We start from the raw sequence: 12,537 nt of genomic DNA, 5'->3' as shown, positions 1-12,537 counted from the left end.
AGGTTAACAGCTGATTTATCAGCAGAAACTCTACAAGCCAGAAGGGAGTGCCATGATATATTTAAAGTGATGAAAGGTAAGAACCTACAACCAAGATTACCCTACCCAGCAAGGATCTCATTCAGATTCTATGGAGAAATCAAAAGCTTTACAGACAATCAAAAGCTAAGAGAATTCAGCACCACCAAACCAGCTCTACAACAAATGCTAAAGGAACTTTTCTATGTGGGAAACACAAGAGAAGAAAAGGACCTACAAAAACAACACAAAACAATTAAGAAAATAGTAATAGGAACATACATATCGATAATTACCTTAAATGTGAATGGATTAAATGCTCCAAACAAAAGACACAGGCTCACTGAATGGATACAAAAACAAGACCCATCTATATGCTGTCGACAAGAGACCCACTTCAGATCTGGGGACACATACAGACTGAAAGTGAGGGGATGGAGAAAGATTTTCCATGCAAATGGAAATCAAAAGAAAGCTGGAGTAGCAATACTCATATCAGATAAAACAGACTTTAAAATAAAGACTGTTACAAGAGACAAGGAAGGACACTACATAATGATCAAGGGATCAATCCAAGAAGAAGATATAACAATTGTAAATATATATGCACCCAACATAGGAGCACATAAGGCAAATGCTAACAGCTATAAAAGAGGAAATTGACAGTAATACAGTAATAGTGGGGGACTTTAACACCTCACTTACACCAATGGACAGATCATCCAGACAGAAAATTAATAAGGAAACACAAACTTTAAATGACACAATAGACCAGAGAGATTTAATTGATATTTATAGGACATTCCATACAAAAACAGCAGATTACACTTTCTTCTCAAGTGCACATGGAACATTCTCCAGGATAGATCACATCTTGGGTCACAAATCAACCCTGGGTAAATTTAGGAAAATTGAAATCATATCAAGCATCTTTTTCAACCACAATGCTATGAGATTAGAAATAAATTACATGGGAAAAAACTGTAAAAAACACGAACACATGGAGGCTGAACAATACGTTACTAAATAACCAAGAGATCAATGAAGGAACCAAAGAGGAAATCAATAACTAGTGGGAAGCAACCGCATAGCACAGGGAGATCAGCTGGGTGCTTTGTGACCACCTAGAGGGGTGGGATAGGGAAGGTGGAAAGGAGACACAAGAGGGAGGAGATATGGGGATATACATATACATATAGATTATTCACTTTGTTATACGGCAGAAACTAACACAACAATGTAAAGCAATTATACTCCATTAAAAAAACAAACAACCCAATCAAAAAATGGGAAGAAGATCTAAATAGACATTTCTCCAAAGAAGAGATACAGATGGTCAAGAAGCACATGAAAAGCTGCTCAACATCACTAATTATTAGAGAAATGCAAATCAAAACTACAATGAGATATCATCTCACACCAGTCAGAATGGCCATCATCAAAAAATCTAGAAACAATAAATGCTGGAGAGGGTGTGGAGAAAAGGGAACACTCTTGCACTGCTGGTGGGAATGTGAATTGGTTCAGCCACTATGGAGAACAGTATGGAGGTTCCTTAAAAAACTACAAATAGAACTACCATATGACCCAGCAATCCCACGACTGGGCATATACCCTGAGAAAACCAAAATTCAAAAAGAGTCATGTACCAAAATGTTCATTGCAGCTCTATTTACAATAGCCCGGAGATGGAAACAACCTAAGTGCCCATCATCAGATGAATGGATAAAGAAGATGTGGCACATATATACAATGGAATATTACTCAGCCATAAAAAGAAATGAAATTGAGCTATTTGTAATGAGGTAGATAGACCTAGAGTCTGTCATACAGAGTGAAGTAAGTCAGAAAGAGAAAGACAAATACCATATGCTAACACATATATATGGAATTTAAGAAAAAAAGATGTCATGAAGAACCTAGGGGTAAGACAGGAATAAAGACACAGACCTACTGGAGAACGGACTTAAGGATATGGGGGGGGGGAAGGGTGAGCTGTGACAAAGCGAGAGAGAGGCATGGACATATATACACTAACAAACGTAAGGTAGATAGCTAGTGGGAAGCAGCCGCATAGCATAGGGATATCAGCTCGGTGCTTTGTGACTGCCTGGAGGGGTGGGATAGGGAGGGTGGGAGGGAGGGAGACACAAGAGGGAAGAGATATGGGAACATATGTATATGTATAACTGATTCACTTTGTTATACAGCAGAAACTAACACACCATTGTAAAGCAATTATACCCCAATAAAGATGTTAAAAAAAAAAAAACTACAATGAGGTATCACCTCACACCAGTTAGAAAGGGCATCATCAGAAAATCTACAAACAACAAATGCTGGAGAGGGTGTGGAGAAAAGGGAACCCTCTTGCACTGTTGGTGGCAATGTAAATTGATACAGCCACTATGCAGAACAGTATGGAGGTTCCGTAAAAAACTAAAAATAGAATTATCATATGACCCAGCAATTCGACTACTGGGCATATACCTAGAGAAAACCATAATTCAGAAAGACACATGCACCCCAATGTTCATTGCAGCACTATTTACCATAGTCAGGTCATGGAAGCAACCTAAATGCCCATCCACAGAAGAAAGGATAAAGAAGATGTGGTACATATATACAATGGAGGGCTTCCCTGGTGGCACAGTGGTTGAGAGTCCACCTGCTGATGCAGGGGACACGGGTTCGTGTCCCAGTCTGGGAAGATCCCACATTGCTGCGGAGCGGTTAGGCCCGTGAGCCATGGCCGCTGACCCTGGGTGTCCGGAGCCTGTGCTCCGCTACAGGAGAGGCCACAACAGTGAGAGGCCTGCGTACAGCAAAAAAATAAAAAGAAAAGAAAAAAAAGTAAAAGGATCATACACCATGATCAAGTGGGATTTATCCCAGGGATGCAAGGATTCTTCAATATATGCAAATCAATCAATGTGATACACCATATTAACAAATTAAAAAATAAAAACCATATAATCATCTCAATAGATGCAGAAAAAGCTTTTGACAAAATTCACCACCCATTTATGATAAAAACTCTCCAGAAAGTAGGCACAGAGGGAACCTACCTCAACATAATAAAGGCCATATATGACAAACCCACAGCAAACATCATTCTCAATGATGAAAAACTGAAAGCATTTCCTCTAACATCAGGAACAAGACAAGGATGTCCACCCTCGCCACTATTATTCCACATAGTTTTGGAAGTCCTAGCCATGGCAATCAGAGAAGAAAAAGAAATAAAAGGAATACAAATTGGAAAAGAAGAAGTAAAACTGTCATTGTTTGAGATGACATGATACTATACATAGATAATCCTAAAGATGCCACCAGAAAACTAGTAGAGTTAATGAACGAATGTGGTAAAGTTGCAGGACACAAAATTAATGCACAGAAATCTTGCATTCCTATACTAACAATGAAAGATCAGAAAGAGAAATTAAGGAAACAATCCCATTCACCATCGCAACAAAAAAAATAAAATACCTAGGAATAAACCTACATAAGGAGGTAAAAGACCTGTACTCAGAAAAGTATAAGACACTGATGAAAGAAATCAAAGATGACACGAACAGATGGAGAGATATAACATGTTCTTGGATTGGAAGAATCAATATTGTGAAAGTGACTACACTACCCAAAGCAATCTACAGATTCAGTGCAATCCCTGTCAAATTACCAACTGCATTTTTTACAGAACTAGAACAAAACATCTTAAAATTTGTATGGAGACACAAAAGACCCCGAATAGCCAAAGCAGTCTTGAGGGAAAAAAATGGAGCTGGAGAAATCAGACTCCCTGTCTTCAGACTTTATTACAAAGCTACAGTAATCAAGACAATATGGTACTGGAGCAAAAACAGAAATATAGATCAATAGAACAGGATAGAAAGCCCAGAGATAAACCCACACACCTATGGTCAACTGATCTATGACAAAGGAGACAAGGATATACAATGGAGAAAAGACAGTCTAAAAGACAGTCTCTTCAATAAGTGGTGCTGGGAAAACTGGACAGCTACATGTAAAAGAATGAAATTAGAACACTCCCTAACACCATGCACAAAAATAAACTCAAAATGGATTAAAGACTGTAAAGCCAGACACTATAACACTCTTAGAGGGAAACATAGGAAGAACACCCTGGCATAAAGCACAGCAAGATCTTTTTTGACCCACCTCCTAGAGTAACTGAAATTAAAACAAAAATAAACAAATGGGACCTAATGAGATTTAAAAGCTTTTGCACAGCCAAGGAAACTATAAACAACATGAAAAGACAACCCTCAGAATGGGAGAAAATACCTGCAAATGAATCAACGGACAAAGGATTAATCTCCAAAATACATAAACAGCTCATGCAGCTCAATATTAAAAAAAACAGACAACCCAATCCAAAAATGGGCAGAAGACCTAAAGAGACATGTTTCCAAAGAAGACATACAGATGCCCAAGAGGCACATGAAAAACTGCTCAACATCACTAATTTTACAAAAATGAAATCAAAACTACAATGAGGAGACAGGGCCCGAACCATGTCGGAAAAGACTCAAAAAAGTGTGAAGATTGCACCTGGAGCAGTTGTGTGTGTAGAGAGTGAAATCAGGGTTGTGTGTGTAGAGAGCAGCAGTGTGTGTAGAGAGTGAAATCAGGGGTGATGTAACTATAGGACCCAGGACAGTGATCCACCCTAAAGCACAAATCATTGCGGAAGCCGGGCCCATAGTGATTGGCGAAGGTAACGTAATAGAAGAACAGGCGCTCATCACAAATGCTCACTCTGATGCAGCAGATTCAGAGCCCAAACCTATGATCATTGGCACAAATAATGTGTTTGAAGTTGGCTGTTATTCCCAAGCCATGAAAATAGGAGATAATAGTATTATTGAATCAAATGCGTATGTAGGCAGAAACGTAATATTGACAAGTGGTTGCATCATTGGGGCCTGTTGCAACCTGAACACATTTGAAGTCATCCCTGAGAACACAGTGATTTATGGTGCAGGCTGTCTTCATCGGGTACAGACTGAGCACCCACAGCCCCAGACACTACAACTGGATTTCCTGTTGAAAATCTTGCCAAACTACTATCACCTAAAGAAGACTATGAAAGGAAGCTCAACTCCAGTTAAGAACTAAGAACAATATATGTCATCAAGGTAACATTTGTCTTTGACCACTGTCTTCTGAAAAATCCACACTGTTTATGCACTCTTAGCAGTGCGCAGAATAATATGTGTTGACTTTATCTTGTAAAATTCAGTTAGAGAGGAAAATAATGGGTTTTCATTGTAACTGTCCTCTATAATTTATATAAAATGCATTATTTTCTGATGTCCTTGCCCCATTTCTGATAATTTACAGATTTTTCTTCTGCGTTGTTTTGTTATGTAAAATGTTGGCCATGAAATTTAGTTATATAAAAGACTACCCATGAGGGCTTCCCTGGTGACGCAGTGGTTGAGAGTCCACCTGCCGATGCAGGGGACACGGGTTCGTGCCCCGGTCCGGGAGGATCCCACGTGCCACGGAGCGGCTAGGCCTGTGAGACGTGGCCGCTGAGCCTGCGCGTCCGGAGCCTGTGCTACGCAACAGGAGAGGCCACAACAGTGAGAGGCCCGTGTACCGCAAAAAAAAAAAAAAAGACTACCCATGATAAGACAGAACATATTGTTATGTATTTATATTCTAGCATTTACTAAACTAAATAAAAATGTTGATGACAGGACTTTCAGTGAATATACTTTAATCAATTTTTCTCCTTGCATCAACTTTCCCAAAATAGCCCCTTTAATTTTTATTGTGTACTAGCTATATATTAAAGATAATGTGGATTTCTAGCTGTTTAAAATTTCAGGTGAAATTTCAGCAGCTATTGAATTAATTTAGACTTCATTTTGTTTCCAAGAAAACGATTTTATTTTTCTTTTCAGTAAAACAAAAGTAATCGGGGAAAGATGTATTCAGTAGAATACAAAATCAAAAAGAATGGTGTCTGATGAAAATGACAAGTAAAATGATGATTGAGTGGTATTCTTAGGTTTCTGAGGACAATTAAACTAGAAGAGATTTTGATATATTTATAAATGTATGAAATTATTTTGGCATATTACTAATCACTAATTATTGACCTTGTCATAATTCTATTTACCTAATTACATAATGGGCGAAATATTGAGTATTTTATTGTAATTCCAAGGGTTTTTTTTTAAATAATTCAAGTGCATACATTTAATGGGACATACTTTTTAACTTTTGAATCAGTAGATGTTGATTAATACTAAGACATTAAATGCTAAAATATTTTCTCTTGAAACTTACTATTTTTTCATTGAGGTGTGGTTGATTTACAATGTTGTGTTAGTTTCAGGTGTATAGCAAGGTGATTCAGTTATATGTATATATGTATCCTTTTTCAGATTCTTTTCCAGTATAAATTATTACAAGATTAATTTTTAATTGTGGATAGTAAAAGGCCATTTTTGAATTTCTGAAAAAAAAAGAACTACAATGAGGTATCACCTCACACCAGTTAGAATGGGCATCATCAGAAAATCTACAAACAACAAATGCTGGAGAGGGTGTGGAGAAAAGGGAACCCGCTTGCACTGTTGGTGGCAATGTAAATTGATACAGCCACTATGGAGAACAGTATGGAGGTTCCTTAAAAAACTAAAAATAGAATTACCATATGACTCAGCAATCCCACTACTGGGCATATCCCCAGAGAAAACCGTAATTCAGAAAGACACGTGCACCCCAATATTCATTGAAGCACTATTTACAATAGCAAGGTCATGGAAGCAACCTAAATGCCCATCCACAGAAGAAAGGATAAAGCAGTTGTGGTACATATATACAATGGAATATTACTGAGCCATAAAAAGGAATGAAATTGGGTCATTTGTAGCAATGTGGATGGACCTAGAGACTGTCATACAGAGTGAAGTAAGTCGGAAAGACAAAAACAAATATCATATATTAATGTATATATGTGGAATCTAGAAAAATGGTACAGATGAACTGGTTTGCAAGGCAGAAATAGAGACACAGATGCAGAGAACAAACATATCAACACCAAGGGGGGAAACGGGGGGGACGGTTTGTGATGGGATGAATTGGGAGATTGGGATCGACATATATACGCTAATATGTATAAAATGGATAACTAATAAGAACCTGCTGTATAAAAAAAATTAAATTAAAATAAATACATAAAATCACATGGTCAAGCCCGTTAATGGGCTTAGATGTTAATAGCCTCAGAAGTATAATACTTTAACAGGGATAGGCCTGGAAGAGAGGGGCCTTGTAAGGAGGAGCTGTTAGGAAGGGTCGGTGAATATTTTGATAATAAAATAATCTACCATACCAAATATAAAACTGATTCAGGGCTTCCCTGGTGGCACAGTGGTTAAGAATCTGCCTGCCAATGGAGGGGACACAAGTTCAATCCCTGGTCCGGGAAGATCCCACATGCCACGGAGCAACTAAGCCCGTGTGCCACAACTACTGAGCCTGCGCTCTAGAGCCCGCGAGCCACAACTACTGAGCCCGTGTGCCACAGCTACTGAAGCCCGCGTGCCTAGACCCTGTGCTCTGCAGCAAGAGAAGCCAGCACAATGAGAAGCCCGCATGCAGCAACGAAGACCCAATGCAGCCAAAAATAAATAGATTAAAAAACAACTGATTCCAATGAATGGAAATTGTCTAAACTACGCAATTAGTAGTCAAATATTGTCAGACTACAACAAAAACAATCCAACTCTATGCTCTTCATAAGTGCCTCATCTAAAACATAGGGGCAGAGAAAGTCAAAGTATAGGGAAAATACTACACAAATAAATCTGGTATAAAAAAGAAAGAAAGAAATCTGATGGAGCCATACTGATATTATACAAAACAGACTTCAAAGCAAAAAGCATTTCTAGAAATAAAGATCGTCAATACATAATGATAAGAGCTTCGATTCATCAGGAAAATATAATAATTCTAAACTTTATGCACTTGATAACATAGCCTCAGAATCTACGGACAAATTCACCTGCAAAAAGGAGGATTTTAACTAACTTTTCAGAGTAAATTAAACAGACCAAAAAAGGGGGGATATAAAAACTCTGAGCGACACAATTAACAAGCTCAGTGAAAAGGACATATACAGGACACTGCAGTCAACAGCTACAGAATATACGTTCTTTTCAAGCTCAAAATCTTTATGATACTGCATAAAACAGGTCCCCTGAAATTTCAAAAAACTGGTATACAGAATACTTACTTAACAACCATAAAATTAAGTTAAAAATCAATAACAAAAAGACAAATAGAAATACTTCCATGTGTTTAGAAATTTAAAAATGTATTTGCAGGCCAAAAAAGTCATAATAGAAATCAGAAAATTTCTAAAATTTCTTAGAACTGAATGATAAAGAATTTCATATTCAATACTTGTGAGATACTGCTAAAGTCTTACTTTGAGGGAAACAGATAATTGTATATTCCTAACTAAGCACAAAAGAGGCTCAAAATTAATGAACTAAGCGTTCCAACTTTAGACATTAGGGGAAAAATACAGAATAAATTTTACAAAAGCAGAAAGGAGATAATCAAGTTTTTTATTAGGGGAGAAATTACAGAACTACACGAGAAATCTTGGGCCAAGTACCTCCTGGCAAGCCCTTCCTGGGAAAAACTGTAATAGTTTCTTAAAGAATGCTGAAGAAGACTTCTGTAAATGAGGAGTTATGCTATGTGCATATATAGGTAGACTCAATACTGCAAACACGTCGGTTCTCCACAAATTGATTCACAGATTCAATTCAATCCTCAAAAGCCTAATAAGTTTTGTTTGTTGTGTTCTGGTTGGTGGCTCAATAAGCTGTTTCTAAAATTTCTATGTAAGAACAAAGGAGCAAGAATAGTTAGGAAACTCCTGAATAAAAAGAATAAAGTGGGAGTCTTGTTCTATTAGATATCAAGGCTTACGACTAAGCTATATTCATAAGCCCAAATTATACAGAAACAGCCAAAAAGAGACTAATAAATAGATCCGAATAGAGATCTCAGAAACAGACAACTTATATATGCAAACTTGATTTATGACAGAGGTGACAATATGGATCAGTGGGTTAAGAACCTTCCAATAAATGCTGCTGGGAAAATTGTTTATCCAAATAGTTATATTTGGAGATTGAACGAAAATTTGAATGTAAATTTTTACAGCCACTTTGGAAATCAATTTGTCATCCTCAAACAGAGTTAAAACTGGATATTGTATGACCCAGACATTCCACTCCTGGGCATACATGCTGCAGAAACTCTTGCACATTTTTACCAGAGCTTATGTACAAGAATGTTCACAGCAATATTACACAGAAGTTCAAAAAATAGGGGAAAAATCCGAATGTCCACTGAAAGAAGAATCCATAAATCACTTGTAATATAGTCATACAATGGACATGCAGTATAGTAGAGAAAATTAATGCATGCCCCTACTTGAATCAATATAAATAAAACTTTCAAATATAATATTGAGGAAAAAAATACCCAAATTGTATATACAGTATGACTTTGTCTATATTGAGTAGATAAACATGTAAAACAAAAATATGTAATTTAGGAATACTTATATCTGTGGATAAAATGTAAAAATAAAATAAGGGGAGTGGTAAACAATCAAATACCCGGGGTAATTAATACCCTGGTGAGTTGGGGTGGGGATTGGTTTATAGAGCGTGAGGCATGAAATCAAATAAAAGCATTTCAAATATATGGGTAATGTTCTATTTTTGAGGTTAAATGACAGGTCTAGAACTTTTTAAAATTGCTGCTTTGATACTTTAAACATATAAATATTCTCTCGTATGCATTAAATATTTAATAAAATTGCTGCACAGACACTGTAGGGGTAGGATGGACACCTATTCAAAGTCTGGTTTGGACGTACACACACACACACACACACGCACACATGCACACACACCCCAAGAAAGTATGAGAAGATTTATTACTCATAAAATGAGACTTTCTGGGGAGAGCAGGGCGGCTCCCAAGCAGGCCCCAAAATGGCTTGAGAGAGCAGGGAAAGAAGACTGACTTGGGGTTTTTACAGTGACTAGGGATGATACTGACCAGAGTTCTTGGCCTTCCCCAATCAACAGAAATCGATCAGAGGCCAGATAAATTCAGGCAAGGCTCGAAAATAAGTAACAGGTTCCCTTGCTCACTCCCTGGTGGGGGGAGGGGGAGGCACGAGTTGGTTCCTTGTATGGGGTGAGGGTAGGAATGTGCCCAGGGGTCAGGCCAGAGGGTGGCCCACCCCCTTTGTGGTGTTGAGCGCAGGGGGCTTGTGCAGTACCCTGCTTTTGCTCCTGACACCCTGTTTTTGCTTCCAGCTCTTCAGAAGTGGCAGTTGGATTTTTCTGGTCCTTTTGTATCTTGTTGTCCATAATTTGCCCCAACTGCACATGCATGCAGTTATTTTTAGTCCCTTATAGTTTCTTTGTATTTTGTAGCTTGAGGAGATGTTTGTCCACCTGCAAGCATTGCAATACTGCAGCAAAGGGTCCCAGGCCCAGGCTGCTTCAGGGAGGGTGGCTAGAGCAAGGGTTCCTGTGCATGATTTGAACTGTCACAGGCACAAAAGAAAGACTACCTGGGCTTTCTTATCAGCTTGTCCATATATGGGACAGAGAGGAAAGAGAGAGGTGGACCTTAAAAGATATCAGTCAAACATAAAAAAAAAAGTCACTGAATTTATTACAAATATACTTTAAACAAAATTGTATAGGAAACAGAAGGAATATCTGTCTTTTGGAAGACAATATGTATGTACAGAAAAGAATGTCACCTCTTCCTTTTATTTTTTTATTATTATTATTTTTTAATAGTACAGTTACTTTATTTTATTTATTTATTTATTTATTTATTTATTTATTTATTTATTTACTTTTGGCTGTGTTGGGTCTTTGTTTCTGCGTGAGGGCTTTCTCTAGTTGTGGCAAGCGAGGGCCACTCTTCATCGCGGTGCGCGGGCCTCTCACTATTGCGGCCTCTCTTGTTGCGGAGCACAGGCTCCAGACGCGCAGGCTCAGTAGTTGTGGCTCACGGGCCTAGTTGCTCCGCGGCATGTGGGATCTTCCCAGACCACGGCTCAAACCTGTGTCCCCTGCATTAGCAGGCAGATTCTCAACCACTGTGCCACCAGGGAAGCCCTCACCTCTCCCTTTTAGAAACCACTTCTCCCAATTCTTTCTTCTGCTAGGAATATCCCACTAGAGGAATAACTGTGATCAAACTGTTAAATTTGGTAGCAATTTAAAATTATTTACTATTCCACAGAAGAAACAGAGTACCAAGAGGAATTATTGCAATAACAGAAAGTTAGATGTCAAGTTCTGTGGAGTGAGGAGAATGGGAATTACTCATGGTGTTTAAAAGATCCTGGGATTATGCCATGCAATAAATATCATTTGGGTCTCTTTGGTACCTAGCTAAGCCCATTTGCTTTACCATGATGGTAGAGAAGAAATGCCGCAACTTTACACCCAGTAACTGCAATACCAGGCTTGAAGCCTTCTCCCAGAAGAAGGTATTTCATTCCTACTGAAAAGATATAGACAATGAATTACAAGTGTCCATCAATTTTTGAGCCACCTATTGGTGTTTGCTGCAGATAAAAAGATGACAGCTTCAATCTCTGCTCTCTAGGGGCTCAGAATCTCTTGTATTAGTTTTGCAGCCTGACGTGTGAAAATGTAGATTTACAGAAAACCTACAGCCCCACTGTTGCCTCAAATGATAAAATAGTGAATCAGATTGCTTTCAACATACTTCAATATCTAAGAATTCATGAGAACCATTAGAAACTGTATCTACTGCCTGATATATGCTTATAGAAGAAGGAAATACTCATGCTTAAGAAAATTCTTGATAAACAGGTTGAGGGTGGATGAGGAGACCCTGAGGGCATAGGTCAGTAGAGCTAAAGATGAAAAAACAGATAGCAAAAATTACTCACATTCATTAAGATTAGAAATGTGGGATGAGTGGAGACAGAGTACTAACATCGAACTGGAGATGTGTGAGGACCTTAGAGAAGCAGAATTGTATACTCTGAACTTGTAAGCTGTTGGTTTGTAAGTTCTTACAAATGAAATGCAAATTCCTTCATCTCCCCAGTCTTTTGTAAAGTCTTCTGCACACGCATGCATGCACACAACCTTTTGAGTAGGGCTGTTTTGGGTGAAAAGAAAGAAGAGACCCTGAGCTCAAAATCTGGTTTGATGCCTAATATCAGGTCAGCATAATTACAATATTGTAAAAATGCTTATTGTGTGCCAAGTGGTGTTCTAAGCTCTTTACGTACATTAATGTATTTACGTGCTTTATGTTAATTCATTAATTTAATAAACTCAAGGCAAACCGATAAGCAGTAGTGTTTTCACCATTTTGTAAGTGAGGCATCAAAAGCACAGAGAGCTTAAGTAATTTGTCCAAAGTCATGCGGCAGCTAAGAGG

General features: G+C 38.1%; 1 protein-coding gene across 1 annotated transcript in view; it reads left to right on the top strand.

Annotated features, from left to right (window-relative positions):
- LOC132527755 (dynactin subunit 6-like) overlaps positions 1 to 5,237 on the top strand; it is a 39,370-nt gene extending 34,133 nt beyond the window's left edge. The window contains exon 3 of the mRNA XM_060163771.1: positions 4,649 to 5,237. Within this exon, the coding sequence (XP_060019754.1) occupies positions 4,649 to 5,160 (512 nt within the window). The 3' untranslated portion in view covers positions 5,161 to 5,237. The remainder of the gene's footprint in view (positions 1 to 4,648) is intronic.
- The last annotated feature ends 7,300 nt before the right edge of the window (positions 5,238 to 12,537 follow it).

The sequence above is a fragment of the Lagenorhynchus albirostris genome, chromosome 1, assembly GCF_949774975.1.
Source record: "Lagenorhynchus albirostris chromosome 1, mLagAlb1.1, whole genome shotgun sequence".
Classification (NCBI taxonomy): domain Eukaryota; kingdom Metazoa; phylum Chordata; class Mammalia; order Artiodactyla; family Delphinidae; genus Lagenorhynchus; species Lagenorhynchus albirostris.
This window is presented reverse-complemented; position numbering and strand designations above follow the sequence as displayed.